At 50.2% G+C, this 17754-nt stretch overlaps 6 protein-coding genes and 1 non-coding gene across 7 annotated transcripts; 3 read left to right on the plus strand and 4 right to left on the minus strand.

The window, feature by feature from the left end:
* Positions 1–616: 616 nt before the first annotated feature.
* AKAW2_70615A (uncharacterized protein) lies at positions 617–2038 on the minus strand (the record flags this gene model as incomplete). The annotated part of the gene is made up of 1 exon (XM_041683216.1): positions 617–2038. The coding sequence occupies one exon, from the start codon at positions 2036–2038 to the stop codon at positions 617–619; it is 1422 nt and encodes a 473-aa protein (XP_041547499.1).
* A 3370-nt stretch (positions 2039–5408) lies between these two features.
* AKAW2_70616A (uncharacterized protein) lies at positions 5409–7423 on the minus strand (the record flags this gene model as incomplete). Its single annotated transcript, XM_041683217.1, has 6 exons — positions 5409–5482; positions 5550–6303; positions 6376–6657; positions 6722–7074; positions 7122–7291; positions 7350–7423. 6 exons carry the CDS (start codon positions 7421–7423, stop codon positions 5409–5411), a joined length of 1707 nt encoding a protein of 568 aa, XP_041547500.1.
* A 231-nt stretch (positions 7424–7654) lies between these two features.
* AKAW2_70617A (uncharacterized protein) lies at positions 7655–8926 on the minus strand (the record flags this gene model as incomplete). Its single annotated transcript, XM_041683218.1, has 2 exons — positions 7655–8787; positions 8848–8926. 2 exons carry the CDS (start codon positions 8924–8926, stop codon positions 7655–7657), a joined length of 1212 nt encoding a protein of 403 aa, XP_041547501.1.
* Positions 8927–9173: 247 nt separating this feature from the next.
* SMG1 (putative small nuclear ribonucleoprotein SmG) lies at positions 9174–9839 on the plus strand (the record flags this gene model as incomplete). The annotated part of the gene is made up of 5 exons (XM_041683219.1): positions 9174–9203; positions 9283–9354; positions 9543–9617; positions 9708–9740; positions 9813–9839. 5 exons carry the CDS (start codon positions 9174–9176, stop codon positions 9837–9839), a joined length of 237 nt encoding a protein of 78 aa, XP_041547502.1.
* A 565-nt stretch (positions 9840–10404) lies between these two features.
* On the minus strand, positions 10405–14392 carry AKAW2_70619A (transcription initiation factor TFIID subunit TAF2; the record flags this gene model as incomplete). The annotated part of the gene is made up of 4 exons (XM_041683220.1): positions 10405–10737; positions 10792–11586; positions 11637–12005; positions 12068–14392. The coding sequence occupies 4 exons, from the start codon at positions 14390–14392 to the stop codon at positions 10405–10407; spliced, it is 3822 nt and encodes a 1273-aa protein (XP_041547503.1).
* An 849-nt stretch (positions 14393–15241) lies between these two features.
* Positions 15242–16826, plus strand: AKAW2_70620S (sn-1,2-diacylglycerol cholinephosphotransferase; the record flags this gene model as incomplete). The annotated part of the gene is made up of 6 exons (XM_041683221.1): positions 15242–15269; positions 15345–15448; positions 15508–15633; positions 15696–15739; positions 15795–15872; positions 15920–16826. The coding sequence occupies 6 exons, from the start codon at positions 15242–15244 to the stop codon at positions 16824–16826; spliced, it is 1287 nt and encodes a 428-aa protein (XP_041547504.1).
* A 728-nt stretch (positions 16827–17554) lies between these two features.
* Positions 17555–17626, plus strand: AKAW2_t70009S. Its single transcript has one exon. It is a non-coding gene; the product is annotated as a tRNA-Arg (tRNA).
* The last annotated feature ends 128 nt before the right edge of the window (positions 17627–17754 follow it).

Genomic DNA, 17754 nt, shown 5'->3' on the forward strand with positions numbered 1-17754 from the left:
GATCACGTGGCGAGGCAGTAGCTGGAAGTTGCGATGGCAGCTTCTTCTTTAGTCTCCTGCCACTTCCCTCCTGGATTCCGTTGACAACTCCCCCAAACTGACCATGATTGTATGCTCAACCCCCAACACTCCTAGTTCTATCAGCCCAAGTGAATTCTATTTGACTGAGAGAATAGACAACGAAATGGAGACAACACAACTGGCTCTTTACTATTCCCGATTCTGCTTCGATATCCCCCTCCCCACTCTTCATTTGTTCACTGATCGCCCCCTCACAATAAGTGAGTGTTTCTTGATTGCAAGTCCATTTGACACTGAAAAGACTCTCAACCGTCGGAGTTTATAACTCTTCCCACTCCAATCAACCCTACATCTTCACGCCATGGACTTCGCACCACTTCTTCTTGCAGGTAGCATTTCCAAAATGATAGGTTCCCCCATGGGCTCTGATATACTGAGCTACCCTCTTCCATGAAACCTTCGGCAAATGATTGACAATGCGAGCCCAGCAGAAGGAGTAACGGCTTTTGTCATGGCCCGTGGTTTCTGACAACACGTTAACCGCTTCACAGAGAAGGCGAATCTACCGTGAATCAGTACCAGCTTTAATGCAGACCTAGGGGGATGAGAAAAGTAACCGGGATAGGTGACTTACGTCGTTTTGATGCCATTGTGGCTTCCTCACGCGTTGCTCTTTAGATTTTGTCAACGTGCGGAATCTGCCACGCAGAGTCGACTCGGCCTCCTTGAAACCGCCAATCCTTTTGATATCTTTATATGACAACCCACGGAGCTTACAGTCGATTAAGAATGCGTTTCTCTTGTCACGTAGGCACGTAAGTGGCCTGCCAAGTAGTTTCCCTTGGTCAACATGGCTTATGTCACTGGAACTCGGTAGCGGCCAAGGCTCATTAAGTCTATACCGGCTCTCATGGTGCTGGTAGGAATTGGTGATAGGAAAGGATTCATTACACCTTTGGTTGGCTGCGCATCCACTTCCGATCGAAAGCATGGCCGGGCAATCAGCCTTTTGGGAGGCCCCTGGGAGGAGTAGGGACTGGGCAGCGCTTGAACCGTCACTCTCAAATGTGGACGGATCCAGATGAATGTTCGCTGCCGCAAGCTGAGCCAGTGCGCTGTTGATTTCTCCGTAAAATTGCGCCTCATTCGACAAGTTCCCTGCGTCCCATATGGATAGACCAGAACTAGTGTCTTCACTGGCTGAGTGCGATAATTGATGAACCTGTGCAGCTAGCAAAGGAAGCGATGTGCTAGCTGCATCAAGAATGCTATCTGCAGCTGGTGCTGGAATCTCAAGTGACGACCTTTGGGACTCAGATAGTGCTACTTCTTCCACGCTTGTCCAGTCCCGTTCAAGAAGAGGCACACTGTTCTGAGATATGCATTCATCGAGGATGGTTATGGGTGCCCCGAGTGGTGTTTCCCCCTCCGCCATAAGGGGTGGGACGGGCTCGCTGACCGCAAAATAATCATTCATATCATCGGCCTGGTGGTTTATATCAGAAGCAGCATCGCTGGAATAAAGATTATCATCGGCGAATGATGTCTGTGGGACGTGTGGGTGGGCATCAAGGATCTCGAACTGACAACCATCCTCAACTTTGATGAAGTGCATTATCTCCTGCGGCTTGTTGTGATGAGTTTGCTCTTCAGTTAGAAACTGAAGCCCGTGTGCTGCTGCGGCGGTTCTTCCGGGTTCGAAGATTGAGTAACAGTTGGGAAAACAATAAGGGCACCCTATCTGGGGCAAGTTTCGCATTGTCATGTCGTTGCTCGTCATATTGATGAAATGTGTATGCAGTTGCTCGTCGTTCTCCATGAGGTGATGTGTCCGTTCGCCTTCAAGGTGTATCACAGAGAGCTCTGAGGCGGTGTCATGCCAGGTAGAAGGTCTTCCATGGGAGATTGACTCGCGGTTGTCTAGGAAGAAGAGATGGGAATGAAAGTTTAACGCATTAAGGTTTTCCTTAACGGTAACTGCCTTTCGGTCTCTTGAAGCGATCAGGACGCGCAGCATGGCTTTAAACAAAGACCAATATCTTTCTTGCTCTCTTCACCGCTACTGTCCCCTATGCTCTGGATAGACGTTGGGCAAATACTATGCATTGGATCCTGGTGTCAGGTCATGCACGCTATCAGGCTACTAGGGCACCTGCAGGGACTGTTGTGGCTGCTCAGTACACCAAGATCTATATGGAGGGGTTTCACTTTCTCGGATGACTCACCAATGAGGGCTGAGTGTTGATGACTCTGCGATTGTTTGATTTTCCAAATTGGGTTGAAAGGAACCAATGACCGAAGGTGTCAAGATCAGACGGGATTTCCCTGAAGGCAACACAACTGAGCGGTGGAGGAAGTAATGGGCACAAGGCGCCTCTGACGGTGTGGTTCCCGCCTTCTCTGCAGTTGCTCGACGACCGAATGAGTGATGCTTCTTCTTGTCCGCCACAGATAGAATGGCAATGATGTCTCAGAAGTCTAGCCTCTTAGGCAACAGTTGCCATTCGAGAAGTAGCTGGACAGGGTTCATGGAACTCACGGTTCGTTCTATGAGAGGTGATGTCTTATCCAACGGAGGATGTAGAAGGCTGTCTCAGTCCCCAAGGAAAGGTAACGACACAGCACCGCGCTCGAGGACAAAAGAGATCTGACTCGAGAACACCGGGGCTTTTCAACATCAATATAAAGCCATATTGATGACCCTTTCACGCCCTCGCGCATTAGCTCCTAAATTACATGGCTACCATGTTCCGATATGGCTTGAACTGTTCGCATCGCCGGGAGCTTAACCCTTGTTCATTCCAAGATTATATCGGCCTGAACGCTAGAAAATGCTGATCGAAGCACTTTACCCTTTTCTGTTCAAATAGGCATGGGGATTACGGAACAAGATCAATCACGGCACATGGTTCGGTTTAGCATGATTTCCCAAACTCCCATAACGATCAGTCAAACTCTTCTTTTGCAATCTGCCGCGCATGGTCCGAATGACGATCCTTGAAAGAAGAGCCATCTTTTGTGGCGCAGAAGATGAACTCTAGGAAAAGGGAACTCAATGTCCTGGTGTTCAGACGAAGTTGTACTGGTGTGGTTGTTTTGCAGCAGTGGACGCTAATCGGGTAGCCACATAGGGCTTTGTTCGCACATCCGCTTTATCCTACCATCCTCAGGCGATGCGGTGGCTGCGACCTCATACCAAAGAATCCAGAACATCTATTACCTCCAGAAAATGGGACGTTTGGCCGGATGGTTCCGAAAGCTCCCGTTCGGATCTTTAGGTATGGTTTTCTCCGCCATTGGCTCGACTGACATGCTTTATCTGACTGCTTTCTTTTGCCCTAACAGCTGCGGACCTTTTAAACCCGCGCTACCGCACAAGCCGGAATTAAACTGCATATGCAGATCATTCCCATCATTCAGGTATCCACCAGAGCTCAGACAACTGCACGCTACCTAGGGCCTATGTATTCTGAAGATCAAAAGTGCCGCAGAAGCTGTTCCCATGAAGACCAATAGCAAGAGAGCAAGTAGAAAGTTGGAGAAAGAAGCGTCCGTGTTGGTCCTGCACGATAAGGTTTCCCGATTCACCGCTTGAAGCCATCCAAGTACATTGCACCCCAGCTTTCACCAGGTCCTGCCAGCCCCAAACGCTTCTGCATCCGTCATTGTGCAAATCAGACGTGCCCATCTGTCATGGCGAAGCAGTGGGCGCAAATGTCGGTCGGAGATTAAGCTTAACCTGCTCTTCAAGTCAAATGCCGGATGGGTCTCCGGTTTGCTCCCTAGACCCCAGAGAAGTGAAGTCCAGCTTGAGAGGTCGATAGGATCTGCATGAGCCATTTCTTCCGGACATCCAGCCCGATGACAGGGTGCTTTTGAAACTTACATCATACGGCACCTACAGATACATTTCTTTTTTTCATCTCACGGTACTTTTTGGCCTCACTTCCACCACTGTCGTCTCGCACAATGCAAGACAAGACAAACAATCCCCGATCAAGAAAAAAAGAAAAAGCAAAGACAAACCACATTCAAACCCCCTTGATCCCTACCAGGATTTTCTTCCCCGCACGATCGTTATTTCGCTCCGTGTGGCTCATTGCAGATCTATCATGTGCACTGTATGTTTGCACCTGCTGGAAATCCTACGTATAGCCTGTGTGGGTCTTCCTTCCTCCGGACACCATCCCCAAGCATGTGCACATACACACGCGTACATGTATGTATGTGTGCACGGGCTGCGAATGGGCTTTTGTGACTTACCGGGGGTTGCGGGTGGAATGGGGTGGTGACAGAACTAATTTCCTCCATAGACAGGGGAGCTTACTAGCCTGCCCAAGGTCAACACAAGAAAGAAAGGAGAGACAGAAAGTACTGACCTCGTCTGTCCTAGCCTGATGCACTGGATCTTCTGAGAGTTGCACACACCTTCCCTGCGGGAATCCCGGATGTTGGGTAGAAACGGTGACACCGTCGGGATGAGCATGTTTCACGGGTTTCACCACACCCTTTCCTTTTCGCTGAGAGACTAGACCAGTCCAGCACGGTCCACTCACCACGTATCCTTGAGGAACAAACCGGAAAAACAAAAAATAGAAGAAGAAAATCATTAAGGAGACACAACGCGTGGGATGGTGGCGGTAGGGATCTGAGCGTTCCCCATTGATGATGACAATAACGGGATTATTCTACGACCCTCTGCAAATCCCCGGGATCAGCATGCGGAAGACTAGCTCAGATCGACGGAGCTTGAGCCTGAAGAGATTCGGAGAAATAACAGAATTAACGACGGTGGGGACTGTTGCTGCTAAGGAAGCAAGTAGGGAAGGAAAACGGCAGTAGTCTTTCTCTTATGTCTGTTCCCGCTGCAGCTGCCGTCGTTCCGGTTTGCTGACGACGGGCCTTCCTGCTGCTGCTGCTGCTGCTGCTGCTGCTGCTGCTGCTGCTGGTGCTGGCTTGCGGCAATGGCGTGTCCGTCTTCTTTCAAATCTGTTTTCCAGATTTACGCAATGAGCGTGGATCGTGACTATAATCTGCTTGCATTTTGCTTTTTCCTGCAATTTTGCTGTACATGGCCGCGTCGAGAAACCCCGGCTGGCCGAGGCGTGGATGGAGGTATTCCTTCCTACTGGGAGCTCGGGAACTAATTTGTTATTTCCACATGCATGTATGCTAGAACCCTGCGCGGGTGTCGGTAGATGACAGTTCCATCCCTCAACAGCCAGGCCATCCATTGCCCTACGCAAAGTGGATAGATGGTTAGATCGTCGCAGACCCCCGCTGGCCGCCCTTTTTCCGGCCCTTTGTATAAGGATATGATTGTACAGGGGATGATGGTTCATGCAGGAAAGATAGTATAGTAAAGAATGGGGTCCGCCAGGGTGATTTCAGGGTACTTCGCTTTCCTGCGTCCGTCCGCCGTGGCTCTGGTACCGGTCCAAAAGCCGGTCCATCAGCAACACTGTGACTTTCGTCAGCAGATGGATCTAAGCATCCTTTCCGTCCCCAATGCATGGCTAGTAGCTCACCCATGAACAATGTAAGAGTAAACGCATATAATATGGCGGGGGATGTCATGAAAGAATAGACGAGCGGAAAGTGACGAGAGAAACTCATTAGGCTTCCCAGGAGCATACCAAGGGACACGCGGGCCGCTGCGCTGATGCCCATACATCTGCGGAGCGTGTGACGACGCGCTAATAATACAAAAGCACCAAAGAACATCATGGAGAGTGACGCCACGGCAAAATAGTACACATAGACGAATTCTAGGAGGGCCACATACCCTCTCAGCAGCTGCTCACTACTCAAGCGGCCAGGATCAGGGTGGTTCGAAGGCATGATCCGCATGGTGGAGAACAGCGCCGCAGTTACATTCCCTACCAGGTCACTGAGCATGTCTCGGGCGATGGGGACTTGGCCCGTCCGACGGGAGGGACAAAGCGGGTGATTGGGGAGATCATCCAAGATCCGGGAGATTGTAATCTGTTCGTTTACGGCCCCTCGGCTATAGTCGATTTCCATATCAACAATCGTAGCTCGAAGAATTCGTATGGCGTAGTCGGGTCTGGGCCGTGGGTCTTCACAAGCCCACAGAATGGTTTCCGCCAGGTACCGGAGTTTCAATGTGATATCCAGACTTAAGGCAAGGATCTGAGACCCTTCAAGGAGGAGAATGAGGACCACATGGAACGGGAAATGTAGCTGGGCCCATATTTGCTGAGAGTACTTGCCCAGAACACGTCTTGGAGAAAGGTCGAAGTACGCTTGCCACAGAAAGTACTGAAATTGACATGTTAGGATTCCGATTAGAAACGAACTGAACAGTGGGTCAGTCAATCATCGGGGCCATACCACACTAGTTGTGACGCCTAGGATATGGACAAACGACCACTTCGTCCAGCCACCAGGGCCTACTGTCCGGTTGACGAGCCTAGTGACAGATATGACACCTTCACCGATTATGATCAGAGTTAGGAGGCCCATTCTTGTGTTGAGATGGGTATCTTGAAGTCCAATCCCAGGTGTGGCGCTTGAAGTTCCCATTACTACCCACATCTCGACCCCAAATAGAACAAACCAAACGGTCCAGATATAGGGGTTGACTCCCTCACGGGGTCGGAAGGCATAATACATCTATAGCAAGTCAGTTTGACAAGGGTACGAGCTAACCGATGGTTGTCTGCCTTAGGTAACTTACCAGGAGGTAGGTCAAACTTGAGACAAATTGCATCCCGGCAATAATGGATACGCCCCGAGCTGCAGGTATCATACGCCGCCGAAGAAACACGGCGTTGACAGTGTATTGCAAGGCGAGTAAGAGCCGACTGCCACCGAGTATAAGGCTCAAGGACTGGAAGGCCCAGACATTTTCTGGTTGAACACGTGTGGTGAACCTTGAACCTGCCGAGGCAAATCCAACCATAGCAGCCAATTGAAGGGCCTTGCAAATCCTCTCGAAGATCGAGTCTCGCGCGAAACGGATGTCAAATAGTGTGACTTGAAGCCAGGTAAACCAGATGATCCCGAGGAAGCCAATGTAGGCCCACAAAGCTGGCAGCATCAGTTTGTGATCAAACCATGTTAGAGAGCTGGTATACCTTCTACGTTGTTGATCTCATGTGTAGCTGTAAAGGTGGAGAGATTCGCCACGAAGAACAAGTCAAAGAATAGCTCGATGGGTGTTGCCTCGGATTGTTGACGGAGATGCGGAAGATCTCCCTCCTTCTCGTCAATTGGCGACTCAATGAACGCAATGACACTACGCTGCCTAGTGAAGTTAAGAAATCACCTAAGTACCATCTCTCCTAACCGAAAGTCCAACTTACTGCGTGGCTGCTCTGGCACGCCTATCTCTACTCGACGGGTGGTCAAACCAGGACTTGAAGAGTATTGGTATCATAGTGATGGGCCTTAGGGAAACTAGACAACTAAACGATGGGTATCATGAAATATGGAGTAAGAACAGTCCTGGTCGGTGGTCGTCAAGACATTGGCGCAGTCGATCGGTTTCGATACGAAGAGCAACTGGTGTTGTCTCGGAAAGAGCGATGGTGATGCTCTTGGACAGGGACTTCGAAGAGGCAGCCACCGCAGACCGTGCGGCAGGCGTCAATGAAGCATTTCTGAAGCATCAAGGCTCCTCATGCTCAGAGTTGTTTGCAGATGCTGTCACCGAATTTCCAAGACCCTCCAAGCCTCGCGAATTCGCCATTTCATCGGCTGTAGAGAGGTTCCCATCCGAGCCAGGAGTGATTCCAGCCTCCTGCTTAAGCTTCTCGTAATTATCTCCAGCTTCTTTGATCAGAGCCTGGATTTCTACTTCCCGAACAGCTATGTCCGCCTTCTCCTTCCTCAGTTCCTCCATACGGTCGATCATCTGAGCCTTTGACTTCTCTAGGACCGCCAAGTTCATACGCAAACGCTCAAGTGAGTTCGACAGACGGGGTAACGAGGTCATCTTGGGCGGAGTGCGCGGACGGTCGATAGGGTCTCTGCTCGCACCCATAGCAGCTCGTGCCTGACTGGCGTCGTACGCTGCTTTTTCCTCCAAGTCTGAATCATCCTCATCCGACAGACCTTCAGCATCATCAATAAGTTCACGCATTTCTTCCCGCTGTTTTCGCTTTTGCTCTTTCTCTGCTTTCCTCCCAAGGGATATACGTCCGTCCTCAACAAACTCGTCAAATCCTTCTGCGAAGTCTTCATCGTCACGGACGAGCCTCGTATCCTCCCGCCGCGCTTGAAGATCCCAGTCGTCCTCTTCCATATCATCCTCGAGGGAAATGAAGTCTTTCTCGGTGGAAAGCGCCGCTTCTTCCTTCGCTAATCGGGCTCTCCGAGCTTTCTTTTCTCTAATCTCTGCTTCGCTGGGAATAGCAGCAGGGGTTGAAACCTTCATGACCTCACCAAACTTGGCAGCCACATCAATTGTCTTCTCCGATTCGTCCTCAGCGGCGGGCTTCGGCGTAGAGGGTGTCGAGTTTCGGAGCTCTTTTAGATATTCGTCGTTGTAACTCGGCCTATCCTGCTCAGGCCCTACCCGGAGGGGGATCTGACCACCTGCGCCCGACGGTGTCAATGATCGCTGAAATGCGCTCTTCTCTATAGCCCGTTTCGCGAGCCCAGGTCGTTTGGGAATGACAACTTCGCTTTCCTGGTCGTCATCGTCGGCCATCGAGGTACTGCCGGGGCCGAACGAAAGGCGCATCTTCGACTTTTGCTTCGTTTTCGAAGTCGGAGGACGTTTGACAACAGGTCCAGAGTCTACCAGCCTTCAATTAGTATATCCATCACGTAAAGTTGAGCTTGATCGCAGATACCAACCTTGCTCGTCGGCGTCATTTTCCTCATCATCGCCACCAATTTTGCGGGGCTTTCGGCGATTTGCAAATTGGGAACTCATTGTCAAAGGGAATGAAAAAGCCGAATAGTCTCCTTGTTCAAACCAAGTCCCCAGCTATAAAATCAGCCAAAAGCCTGAAAGATGAAACCCCGCTGGCGTCACTTGCAGCTCCGCGATTCTTTGGAGCTTGCGGGAACATCATTTTTCCGGGCCCAGCTGATTCCCACTGCTTGTATCTCAAAGTTCCGCAACGCGCCCGACTCGCCGTTACGATAGGACAGTTAGACCCCAAAACACACTATTCAAGATGCCTCAAGCCCAGCCCGAGTTGAAGAAGGTACGAGAATCGCGATTGATATTCCGCCAACCTTCCCCCGACACAGAGCTCCTAAGCTAACATTGCGGTTTTCCAACAGTACATGGAAAAGCGGGTATTCTGCCAACTGAACGGCAACCGCAAAGTCATTGGTATCCTGCGAGGCTATGATGTACGTCGCGCCTGTGTCCCTCTGTTCCCTACTGCTCTGCCTGCTGTGTCGCTGTTATACGGGTTGATGTGCCTTGGATGGGGTCGAATATCGGTGATATTCTTGGTTCAATCCATGGGGTGAAAGAGGGGGCGGGGAGAGTGTGTATGTGTGTGCGGATTACTGACGTCTGCGCTATTATGATCCAGGTGTTCATGAACATCGTCCTTGATGAGGCTTTCGAGGAGAAGCAGGGTGGAGAGAAGGTCGCTATCGGAATGATTGTATGTGACCATTCCCATTCCCGGACATTTACGTTTGCCTTGGAGACTAGGAGGGGCAGGAAGCTAATGACGGTCTGTTCGTCTTTCTAGGTCATTCGCGGTAACTCGGTTGTTATGCTCGAGGTCAGTATCACCTACCATAGGACCACGTTTAGTGGTGTACCAACCAGGAGACTAATCTGCTGTTCTAAATAGGCCTTGGAACGTATCAGCGACAAATAAACTGCTGCGGGTGGACGGGGAAAGTCAACATGTCTTTTTATACCTTCACTGTGGGAAATGATTTAATTGCAAAGGAGTTCACGGGTTGGTTGCTCACGGAATGATCGATGGCATCTCGCTTTCAAAAGGAAACAGAAAAGAAAGAAATCTTCATTTCAAACAATTTACGAGAGATACTTCACGCACAAAGAGATCTGGAATGTATCAGATTACGGCATCCTTGCTCAAGAGGGAGATGGGTGCATTGTCCCAACGCAATGATCCATGACAGCTAGTCAGTTATGGTCTATCATTTTTCTTCTCGGCAAACCAATGCCCAACCTATCCCACCGGCAATAATCAAATGGGCCTCTGGAACTAGATAATACCCTGTGGAGATAACCCAGAATACTAGAAAGAATAATAAAAGTAAAAAAGAGAACCCCCACGCCATGCATCTCCTTGACCTGAAATCAGCCCACCTCCGTTCCCAAAGTCCAAACAATGAAGAATGAATGAAGCTATACGAGTTAAAATTGGTATCTAGAATTTTGTGTAATGAAGACAGCTGTGAGTAAAATTGAGCTCATTTCGGCTTCTGGCCGAATTTCAATTTCAGCTTGAACCCACCGCCACTGGGCGTGGATGGGGTAGATGGTGCAGTCGTTGGCTTAGGCTGTGCTGACGAAGCTGGGGAGGGAAGGTTTGGAATGTGCAGCTTTGTTGGAATATGCTGCGATGGTGGCTTTGGACTGAATGGTGTAGTACTGGATGCCACCTTGGACTGCTTGAATGTAATACGAGGGCCCGGTGGTCCCATGCCTTGCTCTTCGCGCTTGCGTTTCGGGGCGGCTGTTGTATCTTTTGAGGGTGTGAGTGTCGTGCGGATTTTGTTTGTTCGGACGAAGTGCATGCGTCCCTGGGTTGAGTTAGCAATAATTCAGTAGAAATGTTGTTCTTTCATGTTACGTACCTTTCCGAGATGCTTCACGGTCCAGTAACGAGGGTATTTCAGAGACACCATCCGAGTCGTGATTGCGTCATAGAGAACCCTGCAAAGATCGGTAAACTCGGAGAGCTCGAGTATTCCAATGCAGGGAGAATTGCACGCCGCCCAAAGAGATTCTTTCAGCAGTTGATCGCCGGAGATCTCCTTCTTGAGCGCATTCAAGGCTCCGGTAACTGTCTGTCTCCGGGCAAGGTCGGCCTGGCGGACCTCGGTTGAAGACTCCTGCTCGATAATCAGGTTATCAGTGTTGCTAGCAGGCGCTTCCTCCTTAGTTTCACGGCCAAAGGCGACTGGTGCGAGAGCCTTTCCGAACAAGTTATGTAGGCGACACCTGATAAGGGCAGAAGAGTCGTTTGACATGGTGAAAATGAACCATCGCAGTAGTTCGGGGTATTGGAAGATGTCAAGCTCAATGAGGCATTCAAACGCATCCAAGCGGAGGAGATCGTATGTTCCCGCTCGAGTATACGGCAGAAATTGCATAATATCGAGGCTCAATATTTTGGCCTCCATGAGACGCACTTGGCAGCGCAAAGCGGCGCGCGAATAGATGTTTTGAAAAGAGCTGGACCATTCATCCATCCTGCGATACCTATCAATCTCTGCAATGGCATCTTTCTCCAATTGTTCTTCTGCCTGAGCCGCCAATACACGCTCCATGTCAAAATCGTCCATCTCGTCTGAGGGCCGCTCAGGCTTGCCCAACATAGCATGGCATAGCGATTCCATCAAGGTCGCGACATAGAAGTTGTCCGAATACTGTCGTGGCATAAGCGTCGGGTCAATCAGGCAATGGCTCATGTACTCACCTCGTTGTTTGAGTTGTCGTTGAACTTCAACTTGTCGTAAAGGAAACGCTTGACCCGCATGGGTGTTTTGCCGTTACTGTCACGTACTTTAGATATGGACTCAGGAATGGCTAATTGAATAAAATATGCTGCTCTGTCAGAGAAGTCATTGGAACGAGTCATTGGGGATCCTGGAAGGCAGAACAGTTCTTGGAAAGCTCTTTCGAGGTGGAACAATCCGACCCATTCAACAGCTTCCGTAGCATGTTTCACCAGAGCTCGAGCGGCAGCCACCCGAATTCCGTAGAAATATCTTCGATCCATCAGTGTTCTGACGAATATGGTCGAAATGAGCTCGTGCTCTCGCTGGATCGCCATGTATTGCAATGACTGGATATCATATATTGTCAGTTCCAGTCCAGTCACCTAAATGAGTAAAGGGGTTGACTGACCTCCAGCTGCGCTACAACATCTCGATCTTGCTGAAGCTGCGACAGGTACATGTACCCTGGCATCGCCAACGAAAGCTTGCATATCCACTCAAAATCTGCATCCATGCGAATCCATTCATAGGACTCTCTGCTCATTCTCTCTTCCTCTTCTTCGCTCCAATCCCTTAGTTTCCATTCAGCAACCTCTTCTTCGGTCTGCAAAACGTCACCGAGACAGTAAAGCAGAACATCTTCCTGAGCTTCGGCATTAGGGTCGCCGCCTGTTACGGCAGCTGCACGCTCCTTTTGTCGCTTGTTTCGTTTGAGACGCTTGTACTTGGTATTATAAGGTATGTCGAACTTCGTAACACCCTCCTTGATTTCCACGATGTGTTCATAAGGCGTGCCATCAGCTTCGTGAATTCTAATGGTCATGGATCCAGTAAAAACCGGCTGGATAACTCCTGCATAGACGCCCCGTATTTCTTCCTTGACATCCCGCATGAACGCATTCTTGTCTAAGTCGCGCGTACTTGAAGCATCAGCTTGCACCTGCCGGATCATCATTTCAACCACAAGCTTCTTCTTGTTGAATCGCTGCGTGGCTTGGAACCGAGGACATCCCGCCCCGTATACCCACTGCTGGAAAAATGAATCAAGCTTTGCGTGGCCGAGTCGCTCACATGTCCTCTGGAAAAGGGAAGTCGTGACGGCACCATTCGGTATGTCACCCATCCGGGAGTTCAGGAAAAGACGGGAGATGATACGCGACATCGTTGCCTTGCCACTCGCTTTCGTAAGTCTCCGGTCCAAGATGAACAGAACAAGCGGGGCCTTGAGCGCTATGAAATCAATCTCGGACGGATCTATCGTCAATATCGTACCCATGTCGTAGAGCGACGGACGTTCGTAGTCCAGCTCACATACTCTATCAGACATCTGTTTCAATCGAAAGCGATATTCATTATTCCCGCAGAGCTTCCGCATGAACGTATCCGTGATGTACCAGGCGACACCGACCGTTACCCATGTATCCGTCGCCTCTTTTGGCACAATGTTTACACCAATCCACTGACAGGATAGGGCGTGAACCAGGCTGCGAGTAGAGTCATACATCGGGTCGATAATGTCTTCGGGGAACAAGAGGCGGCTGCTACATATCGATAAACAAGCCGTGGGGAGTGTGGCATCAGGTGTGTCGTCCACGAAGCATATCTTATAGCTAGCGAACGGGTACGATCCATAAGACAGTGAGAAAAAGTCAATCGCCTTCGCCATAGGAAAGCAGGTATTCCTGACTTCATCTCCTCTACCCGGGAGGCAGAATGCGTGCAACGGTATGGCGTTTAGACCAAGCTGTTCGTCTTGGTCGCTTTCGCGGAAATCGGAGAGGTTGATGTATTCAAAGGGACCTACGGCAAATCCAAGTTGCTGGGCAGATAGAGGGGAGTAGCAGGCGAACGAAACCGTCTTCTTGGTAGGGTCCTTTGGGTCGATGATTTCATCCGTCAAATCCCCGGAACAGACGACAGACAAATCAAGAGTCTCATCGTCCGGAGCGATATACCTTTCATGTCCAGAAGCAGGCTTCGAGCGACTGGGACCCGAGGCGCCGGAATGATCACGGGATTTACGATCAAACATATCACCCAAGGAGCACGGGCACTTGATCGAGAATTCCCACGTACAGCGCGACAAAGGATCGTCGACGCAGGGGAAGAGAGGACAGCAAGCGCCGTACCCTAGGGAGTTGGTTGTATAAGCGTGAGGATAGCGTCTGTCGCCACTCTCTAATCCGACAAACTGCAACCCATCCCGAATATTCTCAATGACGAAGTCGATGGTAACCGTGAGGGCCGTAAAGCGTGGAAGTGACGATTCGGTTGCCTTGGCGCTTAAAGGTCCTTCTGCATCATCAGCGGAACCCGTAGCACGTAAGGTCATTTGGTCTTGAGCTTCAATCGAAGAGGGATCAAGTTCGTCGATCCGGACGCTCTTGGGGACCGTAATGAGAAGGTCAGATTCTGGCGGAGATTTGAGTAGTCCATCTATCTTCGTCGCGAGGCGCTGGTGATAATGAGGGCCGTAAAGTTGAAGCGTGTCATAAGGGTCCGTGTATTTGATGCTAGGTACCTTGCCACTGACATTGATACGCCGGAGTTCGCCTTGTCGGAAATTTAACCGGATAACGCGAAGGTCTTTGTGATGCGGATGGATCGTGAGTTCCGTTTTTCCCTTGAGGCTCTTGCTGGCAAAGTCGATCTCAAGCTCGACCTTCTGATGCGCGACGGTGAATCCCAGCTCAGGCCTGACAGGCCCAGCTGGGGTCTCCACGACGCCTGGCATGGCGCAAGATACTCAGTCGTGCACTGCGCCGCGAGCGCCACGATGGCCAACTACCGTCATGTCCAAGCTCCAGGAGCGATGACTATTCCCACCCGACCGCGTTGATCCCGACAGACACTTTGAGTATGATGGTGTTCGATCTCGTGTAGGCGGGGGGGCGAAGAGACTGTTCACTGGGAAGAGATGGAGAGCTGCTTCGACGGGCGGGGAACAACACCGAAGGGAAGCAAGCAAGCGTTCGAGGTGATCTTGACACTAAGTGAGGTTTGGCACGAAAGGACCGTTCGTGAGGACGGGGATGGGGAGGGATAGAGGAGAGACTGGAATGAGGAGTAGCACGAGAGGAGATGGACGACCTGGGATCGTCCCTCCAACAACCATCAAACTGAACAATCGCTTTTCTATCTTTTTGCCTGTCGCGTTTCTCTTTGCGGTCGAAAGCTTCCCTGCGGAGCTGGCACCGCCACGTGATTCCGATCCGCGGATGGCGCGAGGAGCCGCCCGTTCGTTCCTCTTTCGGTGCCGCATCGTCAACCGTTCGGGTCCCTTTTCTTCGAAACCCTTTTTAACCTTTTTCTAAAGCCTTGGATTCATTCCCCTTCTCCCCTATACATCCCCCCCTCCCTCTATCTTGCAGCATTCCGTTGTCTGTATTCCCCCCTCGTTTTATATGCGATAGAGCGTTGACGTTGTCCGTTTGATTGCGCTTTGGTTTCCTTTTCCCCCATCCCCGTCTTGTCCGTCTAGTCGCATACCGCGCGATATGAGCCAAGTTTGATTTCTTCCCCCCGAGATAGTCTTTTCTTTTTTTTTCTGCCCCAACATTCCAGCTGTACATTCGAAATCAAGATGAGTGTAATATTCAAAAAGATCCAAGGTTCGTAATATCCTGCTGCAGCACTCATTCAGTCCAACGTAACTGTAGAGCTAATTCGCGTCGCGCATTGTATAGCGATCCAAGACTCGCTTTCCGACGACGTGCTCTTGCCCCTCAAGAGCTACAAGTACTCGAGTGTCGATAAATCCTATATCTCCAATTATATACTGAGGCATTACGTACTGCCGCCCTGGTCCGATCTATACTTCATACCCTGACGCTGACATGGGCGGGTTAGTGGAATGCATTCGTCGAAATCTTGCCGCTTTGGCTGGCCCCCAACATGGTCACTCTCTTGGGATTTCTGTTCATTGTGGGCAACGTGATGCTCATAGAAGTCTATATGCCTGATCTCGTGGGACCTGTAAGATGACTCGTGGAAGCGCTCTTTATCAGTACAGTGAGGCTAACTTGTTGTCATTGTAGGCTCCTTCCTGGCTATACTATAGTTTTGCTCTGGGCATGTGGATGTGAGTATATGGCTACACGGTTGCTGTGATAAACCACTTCTAATAGCGTCCCAAGGTATTCTACGCTGGACAACGTCGATGGAAAACAGGCGCGCAGAACGGGGACATCCAGCGGTTTGGGAGAGCTGTTCGAGTAAGTGGCCAGCCAGGCATAGAATGCAAGGCTCTAACTCTCTCTAGCCACGGAATCGATTCTCTGAACTGCACTCTGGCTAGTCTTCTCGAGACTGCTGCCATGGGCTATGGCTCTTCACAGCTTGGTGCTTACACTGCTCTCGTCCCTTGCCTCGCAATGTACTTTTCGACCTGGGAAACCTACCATACCCATACACTCTACCTTGGCTACTTCAATGGCCCCACTGAAGGCCTTCTTATCGCGATCGCCATTATGATTGCCTCTGGCATCTATGGCCCTCAGATCTGGAGCCGACCGATCGTTGAATTCCTGAACTACCCGCAAATCTTTGGGAACAACTCGATGAAGGATCTCTGGGTCCCCATTCTCCTCCTCTCCTTCTTCCTCGGACACCTGCCAGGCTGCGTCCTCAATGTTATTGCTGCTCGTAGAAAGCAGAACCTTCCGGTCGCGCCCATCTTCAAGGAATGGGTGCCGATGATTGTATTCACGGGCTGCAACATTGCTTGGCTTTTCTCTCCGTATTCGACGCTTTTGTCGGAGAACCGACTAGTCCTCTACTGCTGGACCATCTCGTTTGTCTTTGGACGCATGACGACCAAGATCATTCTCGCTCATCTGTTACGGCAGCCATTCCCCCATTGGACGGTGCTGCAGATTCCGCTCATTGGCGGCGCAATCCTAGCCAACCTTCCCCGCCTGGGATTCCCTATGGTGAGCGCCTGGGTGGAGCTACTGTACCTGCGCCTCTACCTTGTGTTTGCCTTTGTTGTGTACATGCACTGGGCCTTCCTTGTGATTAACAGGATCACCACTTTCCTCGGAATCAACTGTCTGACGATCCGTCGCGACAAGTCGGCAGCAAGAGACAGGGCTTATCGTGAGTTTGGCGAGAACCAGCCCCTCAACCCAAACTCCGATCCCAGCAAAGGGGGTATCAAGAGCCATTGACTATCTTCCTATGATGCGTGTGAACAACGCATCTGATGGAATAAATACCTTTGTGTTCGCGGTATATAAAATGGCTGCCCAGTCTACACGTTCCCTGTTGAATACTTTGGACCTTAGACTGCGCAACTGGAATTGGCGAGAGCGGAAAACTCGTGCTTTCCTAAAATAACCAGACCCGAGCTGCAGCATCATTTTCTTTTTCCTTACCTGCTGGTTACCTTGGCGACGTACATGTCCTCCCATATCTACGATTCTAATGTCCCCCCCTTGGATTATGCCACCAGCATTCAGGCTGATGAACTTAACGACATGAGTGGATGGATGACGCGGGCGCAGAACAGTCGTCCCTAGTCAAGCTTTTTCCGGTATATAGTTCGATGATAGACAGTATAATAGCTCCTAATGAAATGATAGAGTTGTATAGAGTACAAAATCTTGATTTTTGGACTGTAGCACTCTTGTGCAGTAGACGCAGAGCGACCATTAACTGCAGAAGATGCGCACCATGAATGAGATATACCCATCAACGAAGATCATGCGATGACCGAGACCGATTAATAGGAACAACTTACTAAGGTAGGCTCGAATCAAACTTCGAAGACTGTCTCTCATTCACATATGGCCCCCACAAAGCCAGACCTTATCATTATCAGATCGAGTTTTCAAGCATTCCATTTCATCAATAGTAGCATTATAACTCATATATAAAAAGCGATATATCAAGATCTGGCCTATTGGCTCAATGGTAGAGCGTCGCTCTCCTAAAGCGAAGGTTGTGGGTTCGAGTCCCATGTGGGTCGGAATATTTCTTTTTGTTTTCCATTTTTTGTACTTGAACCCTTTTAACTTCTTCCCGCGATGGCATGCTACATACACCCCACTCCACTCTGCCGCAGCTAATTATATATCTCGAGGTTCGGCTGTACGC

Source organism: Aspergillus luchuensis, chromosome 7 (assembly GCF_016861625.1).
Source record: "Aspergillus luchuensis IFO 4308 DNA, chromosome 7, nearly complete sequence".
Lineage (NCBI taxonomy): Eukaryota > Fungi > Ascomycota > Eurotiomycetes > Eurotiales > Aspergillaceae > Aspergillus > Aspergillus luchuensis.